Source organism: Dictyostelium purpureum (assembly GCF_000190715.1).
Source record: "Dictyostelium purpureum unplaced genomic scaffold DICPUscaffold_122, whole genome shotgun sequence".
NCBI classification, from domain to species: domain Eukaryota; phylum Evosea; class Eumycetozoa; order Dictyosteliales; family Dictyosteliaceae; genus Dictyostelium; species Dictyostelium purpureum.
The window spans coordinates 50295-76585 of NW_003519459.1; the positions used below are offsets into that span (position 1 = coordinate 50295).

The following is a 26291-nucleotide window of genomic DNA, read 5'->3' on the forward strand; positions in this document are numbered from 1 at the left end:
TTGTTGGAATTCTGTTTTTGGTACAAAGTTGTTGATATTGTTTATTTCCGAATACCATTCTTTTTTTTTTTTTTTTTTTTTTTTTTAAAAAAGCTTACTTAATAATATAATAAATATTATTAGTGTAAGCGACGGTGTTTATTTATATTAAAATATAAGAAGAAGCAGGTGTTGGGGTAAGGTGTGATGGGGTAAGGTTGAAACAACCTATCTAGTTTAAGAAGTTTTTTTTTTCTTAGATTTTTGTTCAATAGCAGGTGATTTCGGACTGCCTGATTGGTATGGAGTGTTTTTGATTGGTGTGGATATTTGGCTAACATTTCGAGTACGGTTACTTTTTGCGGTGGTATTCATATTTGTTATGGCGGTTTTATTTTTGGAAGTTGGTGAAGCTAATCTTGTAAAGATGTTGTTTAGTGCGTTAACCCTGGATGTTCTTGAGGGTTTGCTGGTTGATGATTTATTGTCATCTTGTGGTGATTGGTTTTTTGTTTGTTTGTTTGTTTCGTCATTAGATATTTCCTCGTTATCTAGTGTGTTAGTTGAATTGTTAGATTCGTTATCAGAAATAGTTTCTTTGTAATCATCATCTTGATCATTAAAGTCGACCCTATCTTTTTTGATTAATTGATTGATTATGGTAATGTTGTTATCAATTTCTTTAACAGTGGAGACCCTGGACATATCTTCATTGCTTAATTGATTGATTTTGGTAATGTTGTTATCAATTTCTTTATCAGTGGAGACCCCTAGTATATCTTCATTGATTAGTTGATTGATTTTGTTGTTAGGATGATTTTTTGATTTTGTTGCAGACTTAATCTTAATACGATAGTATGGTGATTGCAGTAGCTTTGATTTGATTGAGTTGTTTTTTCTTTCAATGAGGTGAAAAAAGGAGGTATTGTTTTTGTTGACTTTGATGTGAGAAAAGAAGAAGTCAATTTTTAGGTTAAGTTGTTCTTTTAACACTTTTTCAATGTCTTGATTGGATGAGTTGATGTTTCCAATTACCATATGGTAATCGTCACAGTGCGTGATGAACTTGTTGGTGGTATCTCTTTCATTTAGGAGATTATGTAGGTTTTCTTTTGAGAGAGAGATAAAGATAGTTTTCTTTTTCTTTTTGTCAAATGAGATCTTTTCTATATCTGTGTATTTGCTGAAATGAATTATATGTTCATCGGATATTTGGTGGTTTGGGTAATATAATCTGAGATTGATGTTGTTTCCATTTTTTTCATAGGTGGATAGTTTGTTATCTCGTTCAATGATATCTTTAACACTTTTTTGAATTATAGAGATGCTTGACAAGAGTATGTCTTCAACAGTATTGAAATTATTATGGGGAAAATCCTTATTTTTCATTTCTTTCCAATCGTTGGATAAATCTAATATGATTGGTTTTATGTTTGAAGATGGTGGTAGGAATGATGTTTGTAGTTGGATTGGCTTTTAGAAAGACAAATTGGTGAAGATTGGAGATAGTGAAGATAGAAGATTAAAAATCTTTAATACGATCTAAATTCTTTTGATCTGTGTTTTGTGGTGTATAATTAATATACATTGAAATAGCTTTTAAAAAGCTGTTGGACAGTGCTAAAATTATTTGATAAAACTTAATTTATAAAAAGTAAGAATTTATATGATGTTAACACTTGTCGGTTTTTTTAATTTATTTTTTTTTAAAAGTGAAGTTATTCTTAAAACCTGCGAAAGAGGAAGAAGAACCACCCTGGAGAGACAAAAGTGGTTCTGGAACCTGAAAGTGTAATGTAGGTACAAATCTATTAGTTATTTAAAGTAAATAATATTTATTAAAGTAATAAAACGATAATTATTTAAGTTATGAATAATGTGTATTTTCATACCATTCTGCTAAAGAGGTTTGCCACACTGCATACAAGTTGGGCAGGCCTCTTTCATTAATTAATTAAAAAAAATAAAATCACTGGGAAGATATTAAATAATTTATTAAAATTTCGCTCAATCTGGGTCTCGATCCCAGGACCTACAGCTTAGAAGGCTGTCGCAATTCCAACTTTGCTAATCGAGCTTTTTATATTTAAGTATATTTAAGACCCCCATAAGTTTTGAAAATATAAAGTAGGAGTTCAAATTTGATAGATTTTATTTAATAGTATAATTAAGAAATTTCCCTTTTGCGAAAGTTGGTGACCTCACGCCTTAGTTGTGCATAGTGCACTTTATTACATGAATGAAATATTTTGTTTATTTCAACCTAATTTTTTATTTATAAAATATAAAAAATTTATACCTAATATAAAAAAATAAAAATTAAAATTTTTTTTAAAATTTAAATGAAAATTCCAAATACTATTTTATTGAAATATATTGACCATTTTTAAATATAAATAAATTTAATTTATATAAAATGGTTAATTTTATTGTTTATTGTATGAATTTTTTTTTTTTTTTTTTTTTTTTTTTTTTTTAAAAAAAATCAAGTTCTGTAATGTGAATTAGCTTTGACATATTCAACAGTTAAATCACATGTCCACATTGTGTAATCAGTATTACCTTGGTTTAAGTCAACAATGATACCAACATCTTTATTTGATAATAATTTAGCAGCTCTTTCTTCATCTTTTGGAGTTGGTTGGCCATCTTTGAGGAATTGCATGGAGTTTTGTGGATCATTCTTTTGACCAATACCAATGTTTTTACCATCACCAGCAGAGAACCACATTGAGATTTTAGATGGTGTAACATCAGCGCCACTATAACCCACAGCTGCCAAAACACGACCCCAGTTAGCATCTTCACCATAGATAGCTGTTTTTACAAGTGATGAGGTTGCAATTGAATTTGCAACAACTTTGGCAGAAGCTTCATCAGCAGCGCCTCTAACAATAATACTAATGAATTTGGTGGCACCTTCAGCATCTTTTACAATCATTTGAGCCAATTCGGTAGCGGTTTCTCTAACACATTTTTGGAAATTTAAAAACTCGGTACTCTTGGTGTCAGTAAGCTTTTGATTACCAGCAACACCATTTGAAAAGATAGCAACAGTATCATTGGTACTCATATCACCATCTACGTTTATTGAATTGAATGAATAGTCAATTGAGTGTTTTAAAGCTGACTTTAAAGCATCTTCTGAAATGTCAGCGTCGGTACAAATACAACATAACATGGTTGCCATATTTGGATGAATCATACCTGCACCTTTGCAAATACCGGTAACATTAACTGTTTTGCCATTAATTTCAACTGACTTTTGAACTAATTTTGGTACTTTATCAGTTGTCATAATTGCTTTGGCAGCCTTATCATATTTTAATAAAAAATAATAAATAATTAGTAACAAAGCCTATATAAAAAAAAAGGATTTTTGAGTTATACTTACAGATAACCAATCATCTTTTAAATTTTCTGCAGCTTTTTTAATACCATTTTGAACCTTGATCATATCTAATTGTTGACCAATAATACCAGTGGACTATTTATAAAAAAATTTTGTTAATATACCTTGAAAAAAAAATATAAAAAACTATTTAAACCTTACCATAACCAATGATGGTTGTTTTGCATTAACCAAATTTGATGATAAAGTTGACATAGTATTGGCATTTTTTTCACCCTCTGGACCAGTACATGCATTAGCGCCACCACTATTAATAATTAAAGATTGGAAACCTTTATTATTAAACTTGTCGATTAAAGATTTGCTCAATAAAACTGGTGCTGCTTTAACTTTATTTTCTGTGAAAACTGCTGCTACATTACATTCTTTTTCAGAGTAAACTAAACAAATATCGAGTGCTCCACTTTTTTTTAAACCACAAGCAAATGTACCAGTTTTAAAACCCTTTGGTGAATTTTTAGTCTTTAATTATTATTATTTATTTTTTTTGATTATTATATATAACAAAAAAAATTGATTAATACTTTAAAATATAAAAAAAAATAATATGATATAATGTATATGTATATATAATGTATATTAAATTAAAATTTTACATTTGAAATGTTGCTATAGTATCTATATAAAATGTTTAAATTTGTTTGATTGTTTTTAGATAATAAAGAATTCTTTAACATTGTTTTTATAGTATACTATATATTATTTATATATATATTTATATAGAAAAATTATTTTTTTATAATATTAATAAAAAAATAACAAATAATTATATTTGTATTTTGGTGCTGTGTGGGAGTGTGTATGAAAAATGAAAAAGTTTGAACACAAAAAAAAAATTTATTGATAAAAAAAAATTAAAAAATTTAAAAATAAAAAAATTAAAAAAATAAAAATTATTAGTAATATATTTAAAAAAATAAAATAAAAATCGTGAAAAAAAATTGTAAATATTTAATTGGAATAAAAAATCGTAATCTTTTCTTTCTTTTTTTTTTTTTAAATTTATTTATTTATAAAAAAAAAAAAAATAAAAAAAAAAAACAAAATAAAAAATAATAAAGTGATGATGATTCTATTAATATAAAAAAAAAAAAATTAAAATTAAGTTAATGATCATTGGTTTCAAATAACAATCGGTTTTATTTTATTTTATTTTCTTTTTTTTTTTCTTTTTCTTTTCTTTTTTATTTAAATTACTATTTTGGATCTTTAATAACACCAACAACCTTGGGTATAATTTCTTTAACTAGATTTTATATTAATTTGAAAATGAAAAATTAGAAAATGTTATTATGATAAAAAAAAAAAAAAAAAAAAAAAAAAAAAAAAAAAAACCGAAAAATGAAAAATGAAAAAATAGGAACTGAAGCGAAAAGGTGTGAATGCGAGAAAAAAAAAAAAAAAAAAAAAAAAATAAAGAAAACTACTTACTGTTATTAAGTGAAATGGTCGAGTTGTCATTATAGTTTTTGAAAATTAAAGAGATTTGGTCACGGGGTTTTGTATATTCTAAATCTTTTAAAATTATACTCTTTCTTTGGAATTCCATTTTAAAACTATTTACAATATAATGCAACCATTGATCTATTTGAGCTACTGATGTATTATTAAAACTACCAAGATTTAATTCATTGATTTTGGAGTATAAATTTTTATCTACATTATTATTATTACTATTATTATAACTATTATTTATTACATTGGGAAAAACATTTGAATTCCAATATTGATCGATTTCGGTTCTAAATCTTAAACAACTATCGACTACTGATTTAAATTCATTTTGATATTTACATATTGAGGACATTGATTCTTCTAACTTATTTATTATTTTTAATTTTAGTTCCATTTCGATCAACTCGCTATTTTTATTACTATTATTATTATTATTATTATTATTATTATTATTATTATCATTATTATTATTATTATTATTATTATTATTATTATTATTATTATTATTATTATTATTATTATTATTATTGCCTCTGTTACTATTATTAAATACATTAAAATAATCATTTTTTATTGATAAATCATTTGATGATTCATTGTTATTGTTGCTAGATAATGGTGATACATTTAATAAATTCAATCTTTCTAAAAATGATAAAACATTTTCAAAAACTACTGATATATTTGCTTCTGTATATTCCCATGTCGAAACTAAATTTGTAATCTCTTTAAAAATTACTTGATATTTCTTTAAAATTGTATAAATATTTGTATTTGAAATAAAACCATTATTATCTGTATTGCTAATACTGCTGTCTCCAATACCATCATCCCTTAACCAAAACTTTGGTGTGTATTGTTGTATAGTTTCTTCATTGCTGGATTCCATATTTTAAAAAAAAAATTTAAAATTTAAAAACAAAAAATTAAAAAAAAAAAAAAAATTAATAAAAAAAAAAAAAAACAAATAAAAAAAAAAAATAAATAAAAAAATAAATTAATTTAAATATGGATATAAATAAATAAAAAAGGTTAGTTAACAAAATAGTTTTTTATTTTGTTATTTTATTTATTTTTAAAGTGTATTTTAATAATATTAATTATTTTTTTTATTATTATTATTATTATTGTCAACTTTATTTAAATTTATGCTTGTTTTGTCTGTTGCCTGTTCAATCATTTGATCAACAATATCAGATAAAGGTGGAAGAGGTTTTGGATGAGAAAAGCGTCCACGGTTTGGTAATGGTACATTTAATTGATATTGATCTTCGATATATAATGTTATGGTTCTATAAAAATCTTTTCTTTTTTTATCTGAATTGAAAAAAGTTTTAGGGTCGGTTATATTATGATCTTTTAAATAGTTTTCTATAGTTTCCTCGCATCTGATACTTTCGCCAACTTGTATATCTAAAGTTTTACCGATTCTGGGAATTGGTGGTTTATCCAATGGCATTGATTGCTCCATTCCTTTGTGATATATTGGTAATATTAATGGGACTTTGCCAGTTTTTCTAAAACATTCACCCACCAATCTACCCAAACCCCATTTAAAATATAATAATTGTTGCTGCTGACTAACCCTACCCTCTGGAAATATATGTAACCATTGGCCCTCACATAGTCTTTCAATGGATTCGTCCATACCCTCTTGATAAATACCATCACCTCTAACAATTTTAATCTAAATATTTTTTTTTAATGTTAATAAGTTAATAGTTCTTTAATTATTGTTTGCTATTATTATTAAAGTGATAACGTACACATTTACCAAGTGTAAAAAATGTTGAATAAAACCAATTTGTAAATAAAATATTGGATGCACCCAGTGTCCATCTCATATTTGCAGAGTTCATAAGAATTCTGTTTGGTAAAACACCCCATATTAATGGATCATCTAAATTTGAAATATGATTTGCTATTGTTATCATTGGTCTACGTTCTAAATGTGTTTTATCAATCTCCTTTACCAATCTATCGACCCCACTTGTAGAAACTTTATTAAACTTTATCCATGTTTTACATGCTCCACCAACAAAAAAAAACACAACTTTGCTTAAAAAACCTGGCTCTGGTATTATCATCATTATTATTATTATTATATTATTATATTATTATATTATTATATTAGTTAGTGATGTTTAATAAATGTGTGAAGTGTGAAGCTTGAAGGGTTAAAAAAAAAAAATTAAAAAAAAAAATATTCGAAAAAAAAAAAAAAAAAAAAAAAAATATTTAAAAGAAAAAAATATGTATTTGGATCTTTTTATTTTTTTTTTTTTTATTTTTTTTTTTTACATCGTTTGTGATATCACATTTTTTCCATTTTAAATAAATGTTGTCTATACATAATAATGCTATTATTTTTATTATTATTTTTATTTTTCATAAATTTCTTTAAAAAAAAATTTTAATTTTTTATTTTTTTATAATTTCTTTATTTTTTTTTTTTATTTTTTTAAATTTTTTTCTTTTTTTTTTTTTTTTTTTTTTTTAAATTTTTTTTTATATAAATACATTCCAACACATACAGATCCTTTTTTTTTTCTTTCTTTTTTTTTTTTTTTTTTTTAATTTCTTTTTATTTTTTTAATTGGCAATTTAAAAAAATAAATACATATTCCTATTATATATCACATAATAATAAATAATAAATAAAAAAATAAAAACTATATAAAAATTTATTATAAATAAATAATAGTACATATATAAAAAAAAATAGATAACAATAAAAAAATGTCATTATACATTGGTAGACTTTCAACAGATACAACTGAAAGACATCTTAATGACCATTTCTCAAAATATGGTACAATAACAAGAAATGATGTAAAAAGATCAAATGGTAGATGTTATGCTTTTATCGAATATAAAGAAAAAAAAGATGCAGACGATGCTTTAAAAGCATTAAATGGTACAACTTTATTAAATAGCAAGATTTCTGTTGAATGGGCCAAGGGAGGTAAAAATGGTATGTATAATATTTATTTTACTTATTTATCTTTGGTAAAAAAAAAAAAAAAAAAAAAAAAAAAAAGAAAAAAGAAAAAAGAAAAAAGAAAAAAAAAGGAAGATTTAAAAATATCAAATAATAATATAACCCCAGCTTTTCTTTTTTTTTTTTTTTTTTTTAGGGGGGGGTTTTTTAGGGGGAAAAAATTTTTTTTTTCCTATAAATATTATATATAATTGCCATTCCTTCTTTTCTTTTTCTTTTTTTATCTTAATCTATCTTTATTGTTAAGAATGGTTTTTGTGGTGTTTAGAAATTTTTTTTTTTTTTTTTTTTAAAAAAAAAAAATTTTAAAGGTTGCTTATTCAGTTAAATATTTATTTAACTAAACACATATCCGAGAGCTTCTAAATATATTTTTTAATTCTTTGAAAAAAAAACAATATTTGCAACTTGGCCTCTTTTCTCTGATGCTTCGTGTAAAAAAATAATTTAGATGTAAATTTTTTTTCATTCTTTATTATTTTTTTTGCATTATCTTTCTCTTTTTTTTTTAAAAAAAAATTGATCGATTTTCGGTTAGCCCTAGTTTAATATCTCTGCTCTATGGGTTCAGCTTATTTACTTTGCTTATACCCTTAGAGTAGCGACTGTTGCTTTACTTATGCCGAGCTATCTTCTCGGGCACCGCTAAACGGCAATCTTTCTTTCTTTTTTTTAAAAAAAGAAGATTAAAAGAGCGCAGAGATAAAAAAAAAGCTTGCCCTTAAAATTCCACGATCGATACATTCTCTTCTCTCTCTACACATGTGTTACTACTACTGTGTACCCCCTATCTTTGCTTTGACCTCTTCCTCATCTTACTCTCTCTCTCCACCATTTGACGATCGATTTAATGTGTTATTGTTGTTGTGCTCACTACCTCTCTAATTTTTATCTAAAAATTTCCCCACTCCATTCCTTTGTCTTGTTTTGTCCCTCTCTCCAACACAGTCTTTTTTACCATAAATTATTAAATAAAAAAAAAATTTTTAAAAAAAAAAAAAAAAAAAAAAAAACTTTAAATTATTCAAGCTAACAATTTATTTCATTTTATTTAGCCGATAACAATAAATGTTTTGCCTGTGGTCAAGAAGGTCATTGGATAAAAAATTGCCCAAATAGCAATAAAAATAAAAGATCAAGAGACAGATCGATCAGTCGTTCACGTTCAAGAGATAGAAAATCATCAAGAAGATATAGATCGCCATCTTGGGATCGTTCAAGAGATAGATCACGTGATAGATCAAGAGATAGAAGAGATAGAAGGGACAGAAGAGATAGAGATCGTTCAAGAGATAGATCAAGAGATAGATCACGTTCAAGAGGCTATAGAGATAGAAGAGACAGAAGAGATAGAGACCGTTCAAGAGATAGATCAAGAGATCGTTCAAGAGATAGAAGAGATAGATCAAGAGATAGATCAAGAGAAAGAAGAAGAGATTTCAGTAGAGATCGTTCAAGAGATAGATCAAGAGACAGATCAAGAGATAGATCAAGAGAAAGAAGAAGAGACTTTAGTAGAGATCGTTCAAAAGATCGTTCAAGAGACAGATCAAGAGATAGATCACGTTCAAGATCAAAAGATAGAAAAGAAAAGAAGAGAGAGTCTTCAGAATCAAAAGAAAGACCATCAGGCGATGCTGGTGGTGCTGACGGTCATTCTCCAGTTTTGAGAGAAAGAGCAAGTAGATCAAGATCCAGATCACCATCATCTTAAATTCAATAAAACTATACAACAATAAATTAAAAGACTAATAATATAACAAATCTAAAATCAAAAAAAAAAACAAAAAAAAAAAACAAAAAAAATCTTTATCCATAGAAAAAATATTTTTTTTAAAAAGAAATAATTTGAATACATTGATTATAGCTCAAAAATTTAAATAAAAATAAAATGTATTATAACGAAAAAAAAAAAAAAAATTTATTTTTTGAATGTACAAATATTTTTAAAAAATGGTTTTTATTTACAAATTAACACACATGTGTTGAGGTTATCTAAATTTTGTTTTGCTAACATAATTCTTTTTTTCGATTAATCTATTTAAATAAATAAACTTATAAATAAAAGAAAAGCCTAATAACACAAATAAACCATGTAAGGTTCTGTTGATTGAGACTCTATTGTTATTGTTTGTGTAGATATAATAGTTTGGTAAATCTGTTTTAATAAAAAAATAGTTATCTAATTTGGTTTTTACTTGGACTGGTGGAGGTGGTATTGTTTCGACTGAATTTATGCTATTGTTATTATTATTATCACCATAGGTGGTTAAGTTATTTTTTGAAGGAACTTTTTTAATAATTTCATACTCTTCGTCAATTTTAATTTCAATGATTGGTTTCTTTGAATCTATTTTAATAGCATCCGAAAAGTCATGCCATTCAGTGATTTTTTTGGGTTCTAAACTTTTGACTACTTTGTTATTGATAAACATAGTTGAAAATGCAGCAACCATTGGCGTTTTTTTCTTTAACTTATCTAAAAATTGAGCTATATCACCTTCTTGTTTCATAGTTTTAATTAAATAGTTATCTCTAATACCATAAAATAATAAAAAGTAATATGACCCTAGCATTATAAATAATAATCCAAAAAATGGCTAAGATAAAATAATAAAAAAATTAGCAAATCAAAAATATATTTTAAAATTTTAATAAACAAATAAATACCAATAAATAATATGAAAATTTATAAATTGATATTAAAACAATTGACAGGATGTATAAAATTTGTGCAAACAAAACCAAAGCGAATGGATATGAATCTTTGGTATAATCATACCAATCATCTCTACCCCAAAACAAATCCATTTCATCAGAGAGATCTTTGGACTTTTCTTCTTTTTCATAAATACCTCCATTATTGGGTATTGCAGTATAGAGTGAGTTGTTGGAGTCTTTAATGTATTTATTTCGAATTAATAATGTGACCATAATTATTAACATAATAAATGATAGGATAATTGGTGCAATAATTAAAAACCATTCGACTTCTACACCCCATTCTAATTTGATAGTTTTTTTTAAACCCTTTTGAATTTCATAACTTCCTTTAAAAAAATTAAAATCTTCGCCACAAATATGTTTGGTTTCGTTTATATTGCTGTGATAAATATCTAAAAACCCATTTTCTATATCTTTACATAGCGATGGTTTTAAACTATATTGTAATAAAAAAGGACCGGTTAGAAATTGAACTTTGTTATTTGGTTCTTTTTTTTTTTTTTACTTACCTGTATTTAAATAAACCTAATGATACGATTAAAAAAAGAGAAATTATCATTGTAAATGCCATGCCAACCATTGTTAGTGCATTTTTAACGAAATGGACCCTTAGTATTGAGGATACCATATATGCATATGCTAATATAGGAATGAGGGTTAACTAGTTTTAAATAAAAAAAAGGTTAGTAAATAAAATAAAAGTAATGAATAGTATGGTTATTTATTACTTACAAATACCAGAGGAAACATTTGAAATAGTGTGAATGAGTTGTTGAAATCAAACATTTCCGTATTCTTTTCAAAGTCATCATGATACTTTGAAACATAATATGTTTTGTTTAATTTACCATTTACATATTCTTTAATAAAAAAGACATCATAGGAAATAAAACAAAAAACTATTGAAATAAACCAAAAGGGTATAAAATATATTGCTTTTTTTAATAAATCACTTTTTATATTATCAGATTTCATGATATATAAATTATTATTATTTAAAATATTATGAAAACTTTTTTTTAAAAAAATTAATTTAAAAAAAAAAAAAAAATTAAAAAAATAAAAACACTTATTTTTTTTTTAGAAATATAGGAAAAATAATTATTTTGTGTTTTTATAAGAAATAACTTAGTTTTATTTATTTTTATTTGTTCATTTATTAAGTTTTTTTAATAATTACTTTTGGATGAATTACTACATGAAAAATCGAAAAATCTATCAATTTAAATTATGAAGATTATTTTCATTTAACTGGTGTTTATAAAAAATTATTTAAAGAGGCACATTTTTGATTATTTTGAAAACTAAAAATTTATCTTTTTTGTTTAAAAATTAAAAAGTGCTTTTTAATAGAATCAAATTCCAAATTCCAAATTCAATTTTACTATTCGTTAATTTTGAAAAGAGCAACGAAACAAACGAAATTTAATGGAAAAGGTAAAAAAATAACCATTTTAAATAAAAAAAAAATTATTTTTTAAAAATTTTATTTTTTTTTTAATTAAAATTATTGATTTTTTTTTTTTTTTTTTTTTTTTTTTTTTTTTTGAAAACAAAAAGTTTTTATTTTTTTAGAATGAATTTTATATTTAATAAATTACAAATTAAAAATATAAATAAAATAACCACTGTTTTAAATAGTAATCGTAATAATATTATAAATAATTCATCAAAATATTTTTCAACAACTGTAAATAATAATAATAATAATAAGAAAATGAACAAAGCAAAGATTGAAATCTTTCCAGAACTCGAATCTGCCACTGGCCAAGTATTGATTATCGACGAAAGTACTAAAAAGTGTGCAATTTTAGATTCAGTATTAAATTATGCTCAAGCAAGTGGAAAAACCTCAACTACTGATGCTGATAAAATAGTTAAATATATTAAAGAGAACCAATTAGAACCAGAATGGATTTTAGAATCACATATACATGCCGATCATTTGTCAGGTGCCCACTATTTAAAATCAATTTATCCACAAGCTAAAACTGCTATTGGTGAGGGTGCCAAGGTAGTTCAAAAAACATTCAAAACAATTTATAATCTCGAACACTCATTCCCAGTCGATGGTAGTCAATTTGACCATCTCTTTAAAGATGGTGAAGATTTTAAAGTTGGAACCCTCAATGTTAAAGTAATTGCTACACCAGGTCACACTCCAGCATGTGTTAGTTATTATGTAGAAAATGATTGTGTTTTCGTAGGTGACACTATGTTTTTACCAGATGTTGGTACTGCTCGTTGCGATTTCCCAAATGGTTCTGCAGAGACCCTCTACAATTCAATGAAAAAGATTTTAGCTTTACCAGAGGATGTTAAAGTTTATGTTTGTCACGACTATCCACCAGCTGGTAGAACCATTACTTTCGAAACAACTATTGGTGAACAAAGAAAAACAAACAAACACATTAAAGATTCAGTTTCAAAAGAAGAATTCATTAAAATGAGAACTGAACGTGATGCAACTCTCAAGGCTCCACAATTACTTTTACCATCTATCCAAGTTAATATTCGTGCTGGTGAATTACCACCAAAAGAAGATAATGGTATTTCATATATCAAAATTCCATTAAATTATTTAAAACAATAAAAATAGAATTTTAATTTATAAATTGTAAAGATATAAAAAAAAAAAATCAAAAAAAAAAAAAGTATTTTATTTATTCTCTTATTTATTTTTAATTTAAAAACAAATATATTTATTTAATTTAATTTTATTTAATTTATTTAGTTATATATTCTTTTAAAAATAAACATTTTTGACATTGTTGATGGCTCGTAATTTAAAAAATTTAATTCGATTGATTCCATCTAAATATTAATTTAATTTATGGTTAATAAAATTATTTAAATAATTTTTATTTATATAATATATTATATTTACAGTAAAATTATATTTTTGAGAAACTGATTTTAAAACTGGTAGATGATTTTTACGATCTAAAAATGATAAATAAAATGTAGGACTATTGGATTGAGATTTGCTTAAAATTGAATCGACTGTATAAAATAAAGGTTCGATTGAATCATCCACATAAATTAAATCTGAACCTATTACAATATCAAATTCGAATTTCGATTGATATTGTTCTTTAAATTTTTCCAATGTATCGGTTTTACCCCAAAATAATCTTTCTACGTTTGGTTTGTTTTTGCTGTCTTTATATAAATCTTTATTTGCCTCGACATTGTCTTGAAGTAATGGCAAAGATTTCTCGTCACCATCAGTGAATAATGTAAAGTTTGAGTATTTTGAAGAAACCAATCCACATAACCCAACACCACTGCCTAATTCTACAACATTTTTATTTTTAAATTGATCATTATATTTTGAAATAAATTGTGACAAAATTCTGCTAGCTGGCCAGGGTAATAATCCTGTTGATGGTTGAACATTTACATTTTGTAATCTAAAAAAAAAAAAAAAATAATGGTAAATAAATTAATTTAGTATTATTTTAATTAAAATTATAAATTATAGGGATGTTCGAAAATATACTCTTGTCCTTTTATTTCAATTTTAATATCGTCATAAAATTTATATTTATATGTTTCTAACTCTTCAACGATTAACCCTACCAATCCAAAATCTTCATCATCTGAAGAATTATGATCATCTTTATTATTGATAATGATATTATTATTATCGGACATAAAAATAAAAAAAAAGATTTATGATTGAAGGAGTGAAAAAATAAAATATAAAAAAAAAAAAAAAAAAAAAAAATGATTTTTATTTTTAATTTTTTTTTTTATTTTTTACGAATTGAAATTTTATTAAAATATTCAGAAAATCATAGATAGTTAATATTAATCAAAGAAAAGAAAACGAGATTATACATAGTGCAATAAATGGTTAGATTAAAGAATAGATATTTAATGACAGAGGTGGTTTGGTATGATCAAAATAAAAGGACACCTCTATCAGAATCATGGTTATTTCAATTTATTTCAAACGAAATCAAAACTTCAGTGGGGGAATTAACATATGAGTCATTTAAAAAGAATTTAAAATGTAGTATACCCCCATAAAATATATTCCCCACATATACATCAACTTTTAATAACCATATACATAGTATATTAACCTCTATTTTATAATTTAGTCATATATGTTAACCCAGATACAAATTTATTTATTATAAGAGTCTCATTTGAATATTACAAATCATTATGGACTGCATTTTCATTAATTACATCATACTATGATGTACCAGTCTATTTTAGAGTTATCCATGTTGGTGGTAGTATTAGAAATTGTCATAAAGCAGCAATTAAAGTATTTAATAAAGAAATTACAATGTTCAGTAGAAGTGAACAAGATAGATTTTTATTGGGAGAAAAAATTAGCGATGATGAAGATGAAGAAATAGAAAATGACGACGATGAAGAAATAGAACATGATGAAGAAGAAATTCATAGTTCAATGAAAGAATAGAATTTTAAATATAATTACAACTATAATAGTAATAATATTTTTTTGTAAATAGTAATAAAGCTTTAAAATAAATAAATAAATAATTAAATAAAATATAATATAATAAAATAATCAAAATTAAATAAAATAAATAATATTAAACTAAATATTAGTTTTTAAATAATAAAATACAATATTTTTATTCTTGTTTTAAATTTAAAAATGAATCGAAATCACAACTTTGATTTAAACTTGGGATTGGAATTTTGTTTGATGAGTGGGTAAAATTAAAATTTATATCCATATTGTTTAAATTAGGTATATGGTCCATAAAGCTTGCAAATGTAGTTGGTGATGAATTATTATTAATGTTGTTATTGTTGTTTGTTGAGGATGTATCGGAGTTGGTGTTGCTAGTACTATTGCTTGTTGTGGTATCATATATTAAATATTCTGTTGTTGGGTTTGAAGAGTTTTGTGTAGTTGTGGAAATATATGATGTTTCCTCAACTTGGTTCGCTATTGCTGTAGAATTGTTAGAGGCTGTTCCTATATTGGTTGTTGTAGTTGTAGTTTTTGTTGCTGAGTTAATATTGTTTACATTGTTGTCACCCCCTATTTTATTTATATTATTTATATTGTTTATATTATTTAAATTGAGGGTATTTGTATTTAAAGATAGTGTATTGTTTGTAAGAGAGGCAAATGAGGTTTTATCATTGTTATTTTGTTGAAGTTGTGCCATTAGATTTTGTAATATATCATGATTTGTTAATCCATTATTATCAGTAGGTGTATTCATATTGGTAGCAGGTAAAGTTGTAAAAAGTGGGTCTGAAGTATTTGATGATGGAGTTGATGTTGTGGCACTATTAGTTGATGAGGCAACACTCATATCAAGTGTTGATGTATCTTGTATAGGTGATGATACATAGTTTTGTAATGAAGAGAAATCTGTATCAATGTTTAATGACATACTCATATTATTTGAGGTTGATATTTTTGATGTTGTATTGAACAAAGCCCCATTTGAATTCTTTATAATTAAACTTGAGAGCCTATTAAAATCTTGAATTTGTTGTTTTATTCTTAATCTTTGATAATAAACTTTAAAAAAATCTGGATTATTATGTTCAACATTGTTTAATAAATTCTCTGAAAATTCTGGATTAACATTAAATTGATTTTGTAATGCCAACATAATTTCTGCTCTTGTCAAATATAATGTAAAGCATTTTTCTATTGATTTTTGAATCTAAATATTATTAATTTTAAATTATTTAATAAATTTAATAAATAAATAGTGCAGCTTTTAAAAGTAAAAGATATATTTACCATAGCAGCTTCTTCTGTAGGTCGATCCATGTTTTAGAAATTAAACTTTGTTTATGTGTGTCTACGTAAAGTACTTGATAATAACAATAATAATAATACTATTCTTTCTTATTACATATGAGTGAATATATAAAAGGCGATGAAATTTTAATTAGAGCGGTGGTTATTTAAAAAAATTAAAAAAATTAAAAAAAAATTAAAAAATAATTTTTTTCATTTTTTTAAATTATTTTAAAATTATAAATTTATTATTTTTAAAAAAACAAAAGAACATTTTGGGTGGGGAATATTTGGCAATGGCTTTAAATAAACATAATATAATAATAAAATTTAATAAAAATGATCCATCCATAGAGGAAACAAATATACAGCATTTACCCTTCAATCTTTTATATAATGGTTTTGCAAGAGTTTCCAACTATTTAAAAGTTAGTGAAAAGCAAAGCTCTATTGGTAATAGTAATGATCATCATCATCATCATAATTTAAAAATTGAAAAAATTAAATACTAATACTTTATTTTAGAAACTCATTTATATTCAGCATTTAGAGGTGTTAAATTAGTTGGTGAAAAATTAGAAGTACCAGAAGGTTTTCAAGGTTATATTTTTAGAGATGAAAATCAAGATTCAATAGAAGACAATGATCATGTTGATAATAAAGAGCACGATTCAGCACCTGTAAATAAGCAATGGGAAGCCATTTCGAAATTTAATGATTTGACATATTGGAATAGAGAAACTATACCATCAGATTTTGATAAACCAGTTCAAGCACTAAAATCATTAAATATTTTAGCAATGGTAAATAAAGAAATTTCAATCGAAGATATTGAAAATGAAGTTAACTCAAATAAAGAAAATAATAAAGGGAGTTCCAACACAACAACCAAAACAACCATTCAATCAACACCAACCAAAACAACCATTACCACCACCACCACCACCTCCACTTCCACCAGTTCTGATACTCCCACCTCTACACCAACTGAATCTACAATAATAATCGAAAAGAGTAATAGTGATCTGGTCGAAGATATGGAGTTTGATTTGGATGAAAAAGACCACAAAACTGTATCCCAAGATAGTGATGAAAATGATGAAGAAAATAAAAGAAAACAAAAGAAAACAAAAAAAAACTAATAATATTTTACAAGTGTAATATTTTTAAATAAAATAAATAATAACATAAAAACTATAATATTGATAATAATAATAATATTAAAATAACAATTCACAAATCCAATTGCCCTAAATCTAAAATATAATTGTAAATAAATAAAGAATATGCTAAATTTTTTTAAAATATTATATACAAATTTTATTTATTTTTTTTAATCGGACCATATGCGCATCTTTCTGTTGTTGCTGTTTTTTTTGTTTTATTACTATTATTTAATTGAATCTAATTGATTTTTGACAAATTCTAAACTTTCTAACATTGTATTAATAGTTTCTTTATTTAATTCAAAAATAACAGTTTTGGTTTTTTTTTCGTCATCGTCTTCTTCTTGATTTAATTTTTTATCTGTATTTTTATCTTCGACCTATTAAAAACAATAATAATATTATAATTAATATTATTTGCTTGGTGCGATGTGATATATATGCCAAACTAATATTCAATTACTTACTTCTAATTTAAATAAAACACTTGGTACGTTCATTCTTGACATAACATCAGATGAGGTTTTGATATCCATTCTCCAATCTAATGAAACCATTCTTGGTAATGAACATGAATTTGTACTCATTTTCTTTCTTTCTTTTTTGTTTATGCAATAAAATAAAATAATCTGTAATAATTGAAAAAATTAAAAAAAAAATTAAAAAATAATCAAAATTTTTTTAAAAATTAAAAAATAAAAATAAAAAAATAAAAATAAAAAAAAAATAGAAAAAAAAAAAAAGAATAAGAAGAGAAATAAAAAAAAAACAATTAACTAAATTTTAATAAAGTTTTTTATTTTATATAAATATAATTAAATTGGATAAAAATGATCAATAATAATTAAAAAAATAAATAATTCACAAATTTTATATTTTTTTTTAATTTTTTTTTTAAAAATATTTTTTTAATTTTTTTTTTCATTTCTCCATTTTTTTATTTTTTAAATTACAAATAAAAACATAAATAAATAAATAAAAAAGATGGATTCTATTCCAACTTTATTTGAAGAATTAGATGAATATATTTCAAAATCATCATTCAAGAAAGCAATTCGTGTTTGTAACAAAAGTAAATAACAATTTCATGAATCAGTTTTTAGTCTTTTTTTAACACCACCATCGATCACAATCACTAACCATAAATTTATATAAATATTATTTTAGTCTTAGGTATTGAAGCAGGAAATGTTCAAGCTTTTCAATGCAAAGTTATTTGTTTAATGCAACTTTCAAATTTTCAAGAAGCAATTGATTGTTTTAAAAAATCAAAACAAATCGAATCTATGAGTTTCGAATATTCATATTGTCTCTATGCACTTAACAAATACCAAGAATCATTAAAACAATTAGAAAAGTCACAAAAAGATAACAGATCATTAGAACTTGAAGCTCAAATTGTAATTATATAATAACAATAATAATCAATCTGTATATTATGTAATAGATTATGATATTAATATTTTTACCATATAGCATTATAAATTAGAAGACTATTCAAAAACCATTTCAATTTATGAAAGTTTATTATCAAAACCAGAATATTCAGATTCTGTCGAATTCATTACCAATCTTTGTGCAGTTTATTTAGAAGCTGGTAAATTAAATGAATGTCAAGATTTAATAAATAAAAATAAAGGTCAACAAACTAAAACTTATGAATTAGCTTTTAACTCTGCCTGTTTAGCAATTGCCAAAAAAGATATTAAAACTGCTGAAACCCAATTAAAATTAGCTAAAAGTTTGTATCATTATATAAAAGATTACTATTTATTATAATAATAATTATAATAATAATTAACAAATATTTTACTATTTACTATAGAGGTTTGCACTGATTCATTAAAACAAGATGGTTTTTCTGAAGAAGAAATCAAAGAAGAACAAACATCAATTGATACTCAATTAGCCTATTGTCAACAAATTAATGGTAATTTTGAAAAATCTTTAGAATTATATCAAAGTGTTTTAGATCAAGAGGTTGGTGATGGTCCAAGTTTAATTGCTGCTAACAACAAAACTTCAATTAGTATCAACTCTAGCAAGACCCATGAAACTAAAGAATTAACCACTGCTTTAGAAACTTTAAGATCGTTATTAAGTGAATCAAATGAATCACGTCTTAATGGTAAACAAAAGAGAGTATTCAATTACAATATCTGTTTATTATTATTACAATTAAAGAAAATTGGTCAATGCGAAGAACTCATTAAATCAATTAAAAACAAATTCAAAGGTGCCCAAAACTCATCACTTGAAGATCTTGATATCATTAACTCTACTCTTTTAATTAGAGAAAAGAAATACGGTGAAGTTGAAAAACTCTTAAAAGGACACAGTGCATCATCTCTTAAGAGTCAATTACTTTTAGCTCAAGTTTACTTATTGGATAACAATGTTGTCAAGGCTCTTGGTGTTTTAGAACAATTAGATGAAACCGTTTCAAATAAACCAGGTATTATTGCTACCAAATGTGCCCTCTATGAAAAATCTGGTAACCTTGATAAGGCCATCGCTTGTTTAGATACCTTAATCTCACAATTAGAATCAAAATCAAAGAGAACCGAACAAGAAGATGAAAGCTATGTTGGTCTTCTTAAAGCTTGCGGTAATTTCAAATTAAAACATCACAAATACAAAGAAGCCGCTGAAATGTTTGATAGAGTATTAAAGATCAATCCAAATGATCTCTTAGCTCTTCCATCATACATTGTTGCCACTTCACACTTTGATGCCTCTCTTTCACAAAAATATCAAGGTAAACTTCCAAACATTAAATTTGAAAGCAAGATCGATTTGGATTCAGTAGAAAAATATGGTTTAGCTTATGAAAAGAAAACAAACGAATCATCTGATGCCTCTGCCTCTGCTGTCGTCGAAAAGAAATCAAACAAAGCCCCAATTAAACTTGGTGATGGTACTCTTGTCGAAATTAAAAAATCAAAGAATAAATTACCAAAGAATATTGTTGCCAACTATACCCCAGACCCAGACCGTTGGTTACCAAAATGGCAAAGAGCTAATGCCAAAGCCTCAAGAAAGAAAAATGCTAAAGATGTCGTTAAAGGTCCACAAGGTTTAGCATCTGCCTCTCAAACAGCCTCACTCTTTGTTAAAGAATCAACTAAAGCCCAACCAGCCCAACCATCTCAATCCTCATCAAAATCTGATAAACCAAAGAATTTACACAAAAAGAAATCAAAAAAATAAATTAAATTTAAAAATAATTAATTTCACCCATTAATATTTCAAAAAAAAAAACAATACAAAACTAATTGGTATGAATTTAAATTTACTATAATACACTATACTGTAAATAATATCTTTTTATTTTATTGTTTTTTTTTTTTTTTTATTATTATAAAAAATCGTTTGATTATTTTTTGTTTTGCCCCATATTAAAATTTATTAATAAATATTTTTTTTTAAACCAGCCAAAAAATTTTTTTTTTTTTTTTTTTTAATAATAATAACGAATTACATTTGAATTTTAATAAAAAAATTATTTAGAAATTCAAAAGAAATTTTTTTTTTTTTAATAATATTAAGTTGATAATAATTTTAATATTCGGTTAATTGAAAAAAAAAAAAAAAAATTTGGGATTCTATCAAAATTAAAAAATATTTTTGAAATCCACGCACCAAAAATTTTTAAAGATTTTTTTTTTGAATTGCTTTTTTTTTTAAAGTCTTTTGAAAATATGCGAAAAAAATCATTTTGATAGTTTTTATATTAAAATAATCCTCTATATAAAAAATATGGAAAAATGATTTTTGATATATCAAAAAGATTATAATTAATTTTTGGAAAACTATAAAAGAGTAAAAAAAAATATTTATTATCATTCAAAACAAAAACAATAAATACAAATAAATAAATAATAAATAATAAATAATTTTAATTTTATAAATAAATAAATTAATAAATATAAATATAAAAATGATTGGCAAATTATTCAAAGCTGTTACCCCAGAAACCTACATTTTAATTTTTAATGCCTCTTTAGTTTCATTATATGGTATCAATGTTGGTGTTCAACAATTATTAAATTTAAGAGAAACGTAAGTTAAGTTTTAATTTAAAAAAATAAATAAAAAAAATATATTAAAAAATATATTAATATATTAATAAAAAATAAAGTGATAAAAAACAAAATATTAATTCTCTATTTTTTGAAAATAATTCAAATAACAATTCAAATAAATAGTCAAGAAGATGGTCCACAACATACCAGTGTCGGTGATCACTTTAAAGCCCGTGGTTCTCAACTTGCCAATGGTAAATCATCACTATTAAATTTTACAAACTAACACATCATTTCTTAGAAACACTCATTAGACGACGTTATTAAACAAAAATTTTATAAAAAAGTAGAAAAAGAACATTATTTAGAGGATGTATTTTTAAATAGCTTAAAATTAGTGTCAAAAAAATTTAAGAAAAAGAAAGATGAACTATAATATTATATACAATTAAACGAAAGGGAATGAAATAAAATAAAATAAAATAAATTTAAACAAATATTAAAAAGAATACAAGAATATTTAATTTATATATAATTTTTTTTTGCTTTATTTTCTTTTTTTTTTTTTTTTTTTTTTAAATGGTTTTGTATGGTTGTTTATTCATCGTCAGATGGATATATGTAACAACTTGATTCAGTATGGATGGTAGAGTTTGAATAGGTACCTTTCTTCATCTTGTTTTTACCTTTACGGAAACTTTCACCAATTTTCTTTTTTAAATGGTTTTGGACTTTATCACCCCATAAATCGGACCATTCTCTATTGGCTCCGTCACTTGTCATATGTTTATCCAATGTAACATCTTCTTCTCTAACTCTACGGAATGGTGTATTTTGTTTTTTAACTGCTCCGGTGTTATTGAATTTATTGTTGTTGTTGTTGTTGTTGTTGTAATTGTTGTTGTTGTTATTGTTAAATTTATTGTTATTATTATTATTAAATTTGTTATTGATCTTATTTACAGGTTTTTCTTCTACAATTTTCATTTCATCATCGCTATCTTCATCCGATTTCTTTTCTTCTGATTTTTTAGATTCTTTTTCTTTTTTAGATTCTTTTTCGTCATCTGAATCGCTATCTGATGATGATGAATCGCTGTCTGATGATGATGATTCTGATTCTGATTCTTTTTTAGTAACTTTTTTTTCTTTTTCCTTTTCAGATTCGCTATCTGATGAATCACTATCTGAGGAGTCTGATTCTGATGTTGAAGAGTCTGATGTTGGTTCTTTTTTAGTAACTTCAGGTTTGGTAACTTTTTTTTCTTCTTCCTTTTCAGATTCGCTGTCTGATGAGTCACTATCTGAGGAGTCAGATGATGATGAATCAGAAGTATCTTTATCGGAATCTTTTTCTTTTTTAGCTTCAACTTTGGTTACTTTTTTTTCGTCTTCTGATTCACTTTCTGATGAATCACTATCTGATGAGTCGCTGCTATCTGATTCGACTTTTTTAGCTTCAACTTTGGTTTCTACTTTCTTTTTTTCATCTTCTGACTCGCTATCCGATGAATCACTATCTGATGAATCGCTGCTATCTGATTTGGCTTTTTTAGTTTCTACTTTCTTTTCATCTTCTGATTCACTATCTGATGAATCACTATCTGATGAATCGCTGCTATCTGATTCGACTTTTTTAGCTACCTTTTTCTTTTCATCTTCTGATTCGCTATCTGATGAATCGCTGCTATCTGATTCGACTTTTTTAGTTTCTACTTTCTTTTCATCTTCTGATTCACTATCTGATGAATCACTGTCTGAATCGCTGCTATCTGATTTGGCTTTTTTAGTTTCTACTTTCTTTTCATCTTCTGATTCGCTATCTGATGAGTCGCTGCTATCTGATGAGTCACTGTCTGATGAATCGCTGCTATCTGATTCAACTTTTAATTTTTTACTTGGGTTTTCTTCTTTTTCTTCTAAAGTTCTTTTTTTGTTGTTTTTATCTTTGCTGTAAATAAAAAAATAAATATTAATATTTAAAAATTTATTATTATTATTATTATTATAATTTTATTTTTTAATATTTACTTTTCATTTAAATAAAATTCAATTATTTTATCTAATGATGGGAGGTCTTTATCCTCTTCAATTTTTGCTGATTTGGTATTGGCATTGAAGGAATCTAAAACCTTGGATAAGTTTTTATTATTACTTAAAAATTGTTTAATAACAAATAATGACTTGCTATCCATTTATTACTTTTATTCGTTTTAAGTGTTAACAGCAAAATAGAAAAATAAAAAAAAAAAATAGAAAAAAATAAATCGTTTTTTTCGTTTTTTAAAAAAAATAAAATAAAAATTTTTTTAATTTTTATTTTTTTAAAATATTTTATTTTTAATTTTTGTGTTTGTGTCTAATTTAGTTTTGTTATTTTTATTTTATAATTATCATTTTAACTATATTTTATATTTATATTTTGATTATTACTTTTTCAAAAAAAAATAAAAATAAAACAATTTATTTCACTTTTTTTTTTTTTTTTTTTTTTTAAATTTTTTAAAAACTAAATATCTGTGGTTATATTTTTTTATTTTTTTTTTAATGAATTGTGGTGTGTTGATTCTACTTTTTTTAACAAATTTATTTATTTAAACCACTCTTTTTAATCAAACCTTTCTTAAAAAAATACCTTTTTTTTTTGTATTTATCCCAAAACTTAATTTTATTAAATTTTTAATTTAATTTTTAAAATCATTATACAAATATATTGTTACAGAAGGTGTATTGATTGATATTGGTTCATGGAGGTTATTGCAATTCTTTGTATAATTTATATAATAAATCTCGCATTTTTAATTAAAATTTCTAAAAAATTTGAACTACCAGAATTAGTTAATAGTGAAAGCTCTCTTGGTAACAATAAAAAATTATTAAGAGATTACCACACTATTAATAAGAAGAGACCGCCAAGGAAGAAATGGTTTGTGATCTAATCGTCACTAACCGCCCACCCCGTGGATTGATGTGTCCGAATGGGTGCATCATGAAACAAATAAACTCTTCCTGATATCCTATGTTAATAATAACCTAGAGTATCACAATCTACCTTGGCAAAACGCAACAACCAAATATCATTCAAAACACCCTTTTGTTTTTTTTAACTATTCTTGACGGCCTTTTTTGAACTGGGATGAATAGAAGATATCAAACTTGACCTCTATTTAATTTAAATTTACTAAAATTATAATTATTTTCCTTATTTAATTTTATTTTTTATTTTTTATTTTTTTATTTTTTTTAAAATTTAAAATTTTTATTTTTTTTTTTTTTTTCATTTTCATTTTAGTTTTTTTTTTTTTTTAAATTTGGGTTAAATACAAAGAATAAGATAATAAAATGACAACACCAAACCCAATCTTACATAAATATAGATTTTTAATCAGAAACTTACCAAACTATCCATCCAAGTCACGTTTTAGATTAATAACCACAGTAAAGGAAGGTATGTATAATAATAGAATAAAGTTAAAAAAACTATTGTATTCACTTATAAATATTTTTAATATCATACACTTTGATTATTTTATAGTGTTACTAACTATTTACTTTTTATTTAGAATTTAGAATCAACAAAAATGAATCAGATAAAGAAAAATTGAAAATGCTTCACATTGAAGTAGATTCAGGGATTACAGAGATAATGGGGTATAAGAATTTAAGGGGTAAAGGGAAAAACGGGGCAGGAAATTTTTAAGGGGAGGCCATTCTTTTAAAATAAATTTTTTTTCCCCAAATAATAAACTTAAAAAAAAAAAAAAAAAAAAAAACAAAAAACAAAATAACTTTTAAAATTTGAAGGAAAAAGCTTAAAAAGATAAAGGAAAAAAGTTAACTTTTATTATTTAAAAATAAATAATACTAATAAGGGAAAGGTATAAATATTTATTTTTTTGGTAAATAACAATAGCAAAAAAAACCAAGTTCCAAACCCCAAAAAAAAAAAAAAAAAAAAAAAAAAAAAAAAAATTTAAAATAAAATGTATAGAATAAATTAAAATTTTTAAATTGCAAAAAGTATTCTCTATAGGGACACTTAGCAAAATTATAATTATAACCAAAAAAGACAAAATCTATTTCTTTTTATTTTTGTTTTTTAAAAGTATTAATAGAATTGTTAAACATTTTATTCACTAATCATTTTTTCTAAAAATATGAATGGTGAAATATTTTTTGTCCCAACTATAGCAACAATCTAGTAAACATAATAATAATAATAATAACAATAATAATAATAATAATAATAGTAATAATAATAATAATATTTTTTAATAATTGACCACCCACACCATTAACACACAAAGAATAATACCACTCCACATAATTTAAGTTACAATAGATAAATAAAAAATTGTAGGTGAATTCTACATGCATACTTTTCTTATATTTTCTCATATTCAATTTCATTTCGATTAAATATTTTGTTTTATTTTGTTTTGTTTTGCTTTTTTTTGTTTTTTATCATATCTTTTTTTATCAAAAAAAAAATAAAAAATAAAAAATAATTATTATAATAATAAAAGATTGTTTTTCACAATAGTTTCAAAATAAAAAAGAAACAATAGAAATAACACATCAATAAAAAAAATAGAGTATTTTAATTTTGGTTTTTAGATGCCATGTGAAAACATTAAATTTAAATTAACTTTGATAGAAAAAATATTTATTTGTTACTTTCATTTTACCCAAATATTGTTATTGTTATATTTTTCTTTAAAATAATAAACCAGTTATATTTATATATTTATAAAACGAAATCATTTGTGCATTT

General features: G+C 24.0%; 15 protein-coding genes across 15 annotated transcripts; 7 read left to right on the forward strand and 8 right to left on the reverse strand.

Moving 5' to 3' along the window:
• Positions 1–216: 216 nt before the first annotated feature.
• DICPUDRAFT_78931 (uncharacterized protein) lies at positions 217–1368 on the reverse strand (the record flags this gene model as incomplete). Its single annotated transcript, XM_003288068.1, has 1 exon — positions 217–1368. One exon carries the CDS (start codon positions 1366–1368, stop codon positions 217–219), a length of 1152 nt encoding a protein of 383 aa, XP_003288116.1.
• A 951-nt stretch (positions 1369–2319) lies between these two features.
• DICPUDRAFT_47757 (amino-acid N-acetyltransferase) lies at positions 2320–4181 on the reverse strand. Its single transcript, XM_003288069.1, has 4 exons — positions 3988–4181; positions 3533–3853; positions 3374–3466; positions 2320–3292 (listed from the first exon to the last, which is right to left on the reverse strand). The coding sequence occupies exons 1-4, from the start codon at positions 4066–4068 to the stop codon at positions 2465–2467; spliced, it is 1323 nt and encodes a 440-aa protein (XP_003288117.1). The 5' UTR covers positions 4069–4181; the 3' UTR covers positions 2320–2464.
• Positions 4182–4587: 406 nt separating this feature from the next.
• DICPUDRAFT_78933 (uncharacterized protein) lies at positions 4588–5735 on the reverse strand (the record flags this gene model as incomplete). Its single annotated transcript, XM_003288070.1, has 2 exons — positions 4588–4637; positions 4823–5735. 2 exons carry the CDS (start codon positions 5733–5735, stop codon positions 4588–4590), a joined length of 963 nt encoding a protein of 320 aa, XP_003288118.1.
• A 207-nt stretch (positions 5736–5942) lies between these two features.
• Positions 5943–6936, reverse strand: DICPUDRAFT_152315 (uncharacterized protein; the record flags this gene model as incomplete). The annotated part of the gene is made up of 2 exons (XM_003288071.1): positions 5943–6533; positions 6613–6936. 2 exons carry the CDS (start codon positions 6934–6936, stop codon positions 5943–5945), a joined length of 915 nt encoding a protein of 304 aa, XP_003288119.1.
• A 649-nt stretch (positions 6937–7585) lies between these two features.
• On the forward strand, positions 7586–9561 carry DICPUDRAFT_78935 (uncharacterized protein; the record flags this gene model as incomplete). Its single annotated transcript, XM_003288052.1, has 2 exons — positions 7586–7820; positions 8903–9561. The coding sequence occupies 2 exons, from the start codon at positions 7586–7588 to the stop codon at positions 9559–9561; spliced, it is 894 nt and encodes a 297-aa protein (XP_003288100.1).
• A 277-nt stretch (positions 9562–9838) lies between these two features.
• On the reverse strand, positions 9839–11546 carry DICPUDRAFT_78936 (uncharacterized protein; the record flags this gene model as incomplete). Its single annotated transcript, XM_003288072.1, has 4 exons — positions 9839–10447; positions 10518–11007; positions 11081–11232; positions 11304–11546. 4 exons carry the CDS (start codon positions 11544–11546, stop codon positions 9839–9841), a joined length of 1494 nt encoding a protein of 497 aa, XP_003288120.1.
• Positions 11547–12149: 603 nt separating this feature from the next.
• DICPUDRAFT_55252 (hydroxyacylglutathione hydrolase) lies at positions 12150–13197 on the forward strand. The gene has a single exon (XM_003288053.1). The coding sequence runs from the start codon at positions 12289–12291 to the stop codon at positions 13162–13164; it is 876 nt and encodes a 291-aa protein (XP_003288101.1). The 5' UTR covers positions 12150–12288; the 3' UTR covers positions 13165–13197.
• Positions 13198–13301: 104 nt separating this feature from the next.
• Positions 13302–14228, reverse strand: DICPUDRAFT_152320 (uncharacterized protein; the record flags this gene model as incomplete). The annotated part of the gene is made up of 3 exons (XM_003288073.1): positions 13302–13385; positions 13459–13984; positions 14074–14228. 3 exons carry the CDS (start codon positions 14226–14228, stop codon positions 13302–13304), a joined length of 765 nt encoding a protein of 254 aa, XP_003288121.1.
• Positions 14229–14426: 198 nt separating this feature from the next.
• On the forward strand, positions 14427–15012 carry DICPUDRAFT_152321 (uncharacterized protein; the record flags this gene model as incomplete). Its single annotated transcript, XM_003288054.1, has 2 exons — positions 14427–14592; positions 14681–15012. 2 exons carry the CDS (start codon positions 14427–14429, stop codon positions 15010–15012), a joined length of 498 nt encoding a protein of 165 aa, XP_003288102.1.
• A 178-nt stretch (positions 15013–15190) lies between these two features.
• Positions 15191–16356, reverse strand: DICPUDRAFT_78940 (uncharacterized protein; the record flags this gene model as incomplete). Its single annotated transcript, XM_003288074.1, has 2 exons — positions 15191–16246; positions 16327–16356. The coding sequence occupies 2 exons, from the start codon at positions 16354–16356 to the stop codon at positions 15191–15193; spliced, it is 1086 nt and encodes a 361-aa protein (XP_003288122.1).
• A 281-nt stretch (positions 16357–16637) lies between these two features.
• Positions 16638–17285, forward strand: DICPUDRAFT_21106 (uncharacterized protein; the record flags this gene model as incomplete). The annotated part of the gene is made up of 2 exons (XM_003288055.1): positions 16638–16785; positions 16852–17285. Coding segments are annotated over 2 exons (582 nt in total), but the record flags the coding sequence as incomplete, so codon positions are not given.
• A 431-nt stretch (positions 17286–17716) lies between these two features.
• Positions 17717–18079, reverse strand: DICPUDRAFT_87892 (uncharacterized protein; the record flags this gene model as incomplete). Its single annotated transcript, XM_003288075.1, has 2 exons — positions 17717–17872; positions 17960–18079. 2 exons carry the CDS (start codon positions 18077–18079, stop codon positions 17717–17719), a joined length of 276 nt encoding a protein of 91 aa, XP_003288123.1.
• A 397-nt stretch (positions 18080–18476) lies between these two features.
• Positions 18477–20702, forward strand: DICPUDRAFT_55253 (uncharacterized protein; the record flags this gene model as incomplete). The annotated part of the gene is made up of 4 exons (XM_003288056.1): positions 18477–18564; positions 18660–18892; positions 18969–19233; positions 19318–20702. The coding sequence occupies 4 exons, from the start codon at positions 18477–18479 to the stop codon at positions 20700–20702; spliced, it is 1971 nt and encodes a 656-aa protein (XP_003288104.1).
• A 651-nt stretch (positions 20703–21353) lies between these two features.
• Positions 21354–23974, forward strand: DICPUDRAFT_92044 (uncharacterized protein). Its single transcript, XM_003288057.1, is given in 6 exon segments — positions 21354–21554; positions 21701–21817; positions 21835–21854; positions 23475–23482; positions 23756–23764; positions 23955–23974. The coding sequence occupies 2 exon segments, from the start codon at positions 21433–21435 to the stop codon at positions 21801–21803; spliced, it is 225 nt and encodes a 74-aa protein (XP_003288105.1). The 5' UTR covers positions 21354–21432; the 3' UTR covers positions 21804–21817; positions 21835–21854; positions 23475–23482; positions 23756–23764; positions 23955–23974.
• Positions 23975–24859: 885 nt separating this feature from the next.
• On the forward strand, positions 24860–25217 carry DICPUDRAFT_33526 (uncharacterized protein; the record flags this gene model as incomplete). Its single annotated transcript, XM_003288058.1, has 2 exons — positions 24860–24965; positions 25114–25217. 2 exons carry the CDS (start codon positions 24860–24862, stop codon positions 25215–25217), a joined length of 210 nt encoding a protein of 69 aa, XP_003288106.1.
• Positions 25218–26291: the final 1074 nt, after the last annotated feature.

Coding starts and splice junctions, on each gene's coding strand:
- DICPUDRAFT_55252 (XM_003288053.1), top strand. CDS start 12,289: ATGAACAAAGCAAAGATTGAAATCTTTCCAGAACTCGAATCTGCCACT.
- DICPUDRAFT_47757 (XM_003288069.1), bottom strand. CDS start 4,068: ATGTTAAAGAATTCTTTATTATCTAAAAACAATCAAACAAATTTAAAC. Junction 3,854..3,987: donor ACTATAGCAACATTTCAAAT/GTAAAATTTTAA, acceptor TAATAATTAAAG/ACTAAAAATTCACCAAAGGG. Junction 3,467..3,532: donor AACAACCATCATTGGTTATG/GTAAGGTTTAAA, acceptor TTTTATAAATAG/TCCACTGGTATTATTGGTCA.
- DICPUDRAFT_92044 (XM_003288057.1), top strand. CDS start 21,433: ATGATTGGCAAATTATTCAAAGCTGTTACCCCAGAAACCTACATTTTA. Junction 21,555..21,700: donor TTATTAAATTTAAGAGAAAC/GTAAGTTAAGTT, acceptor TCAAATAAATAG/TCAAGAAGATGGTCCACAAC.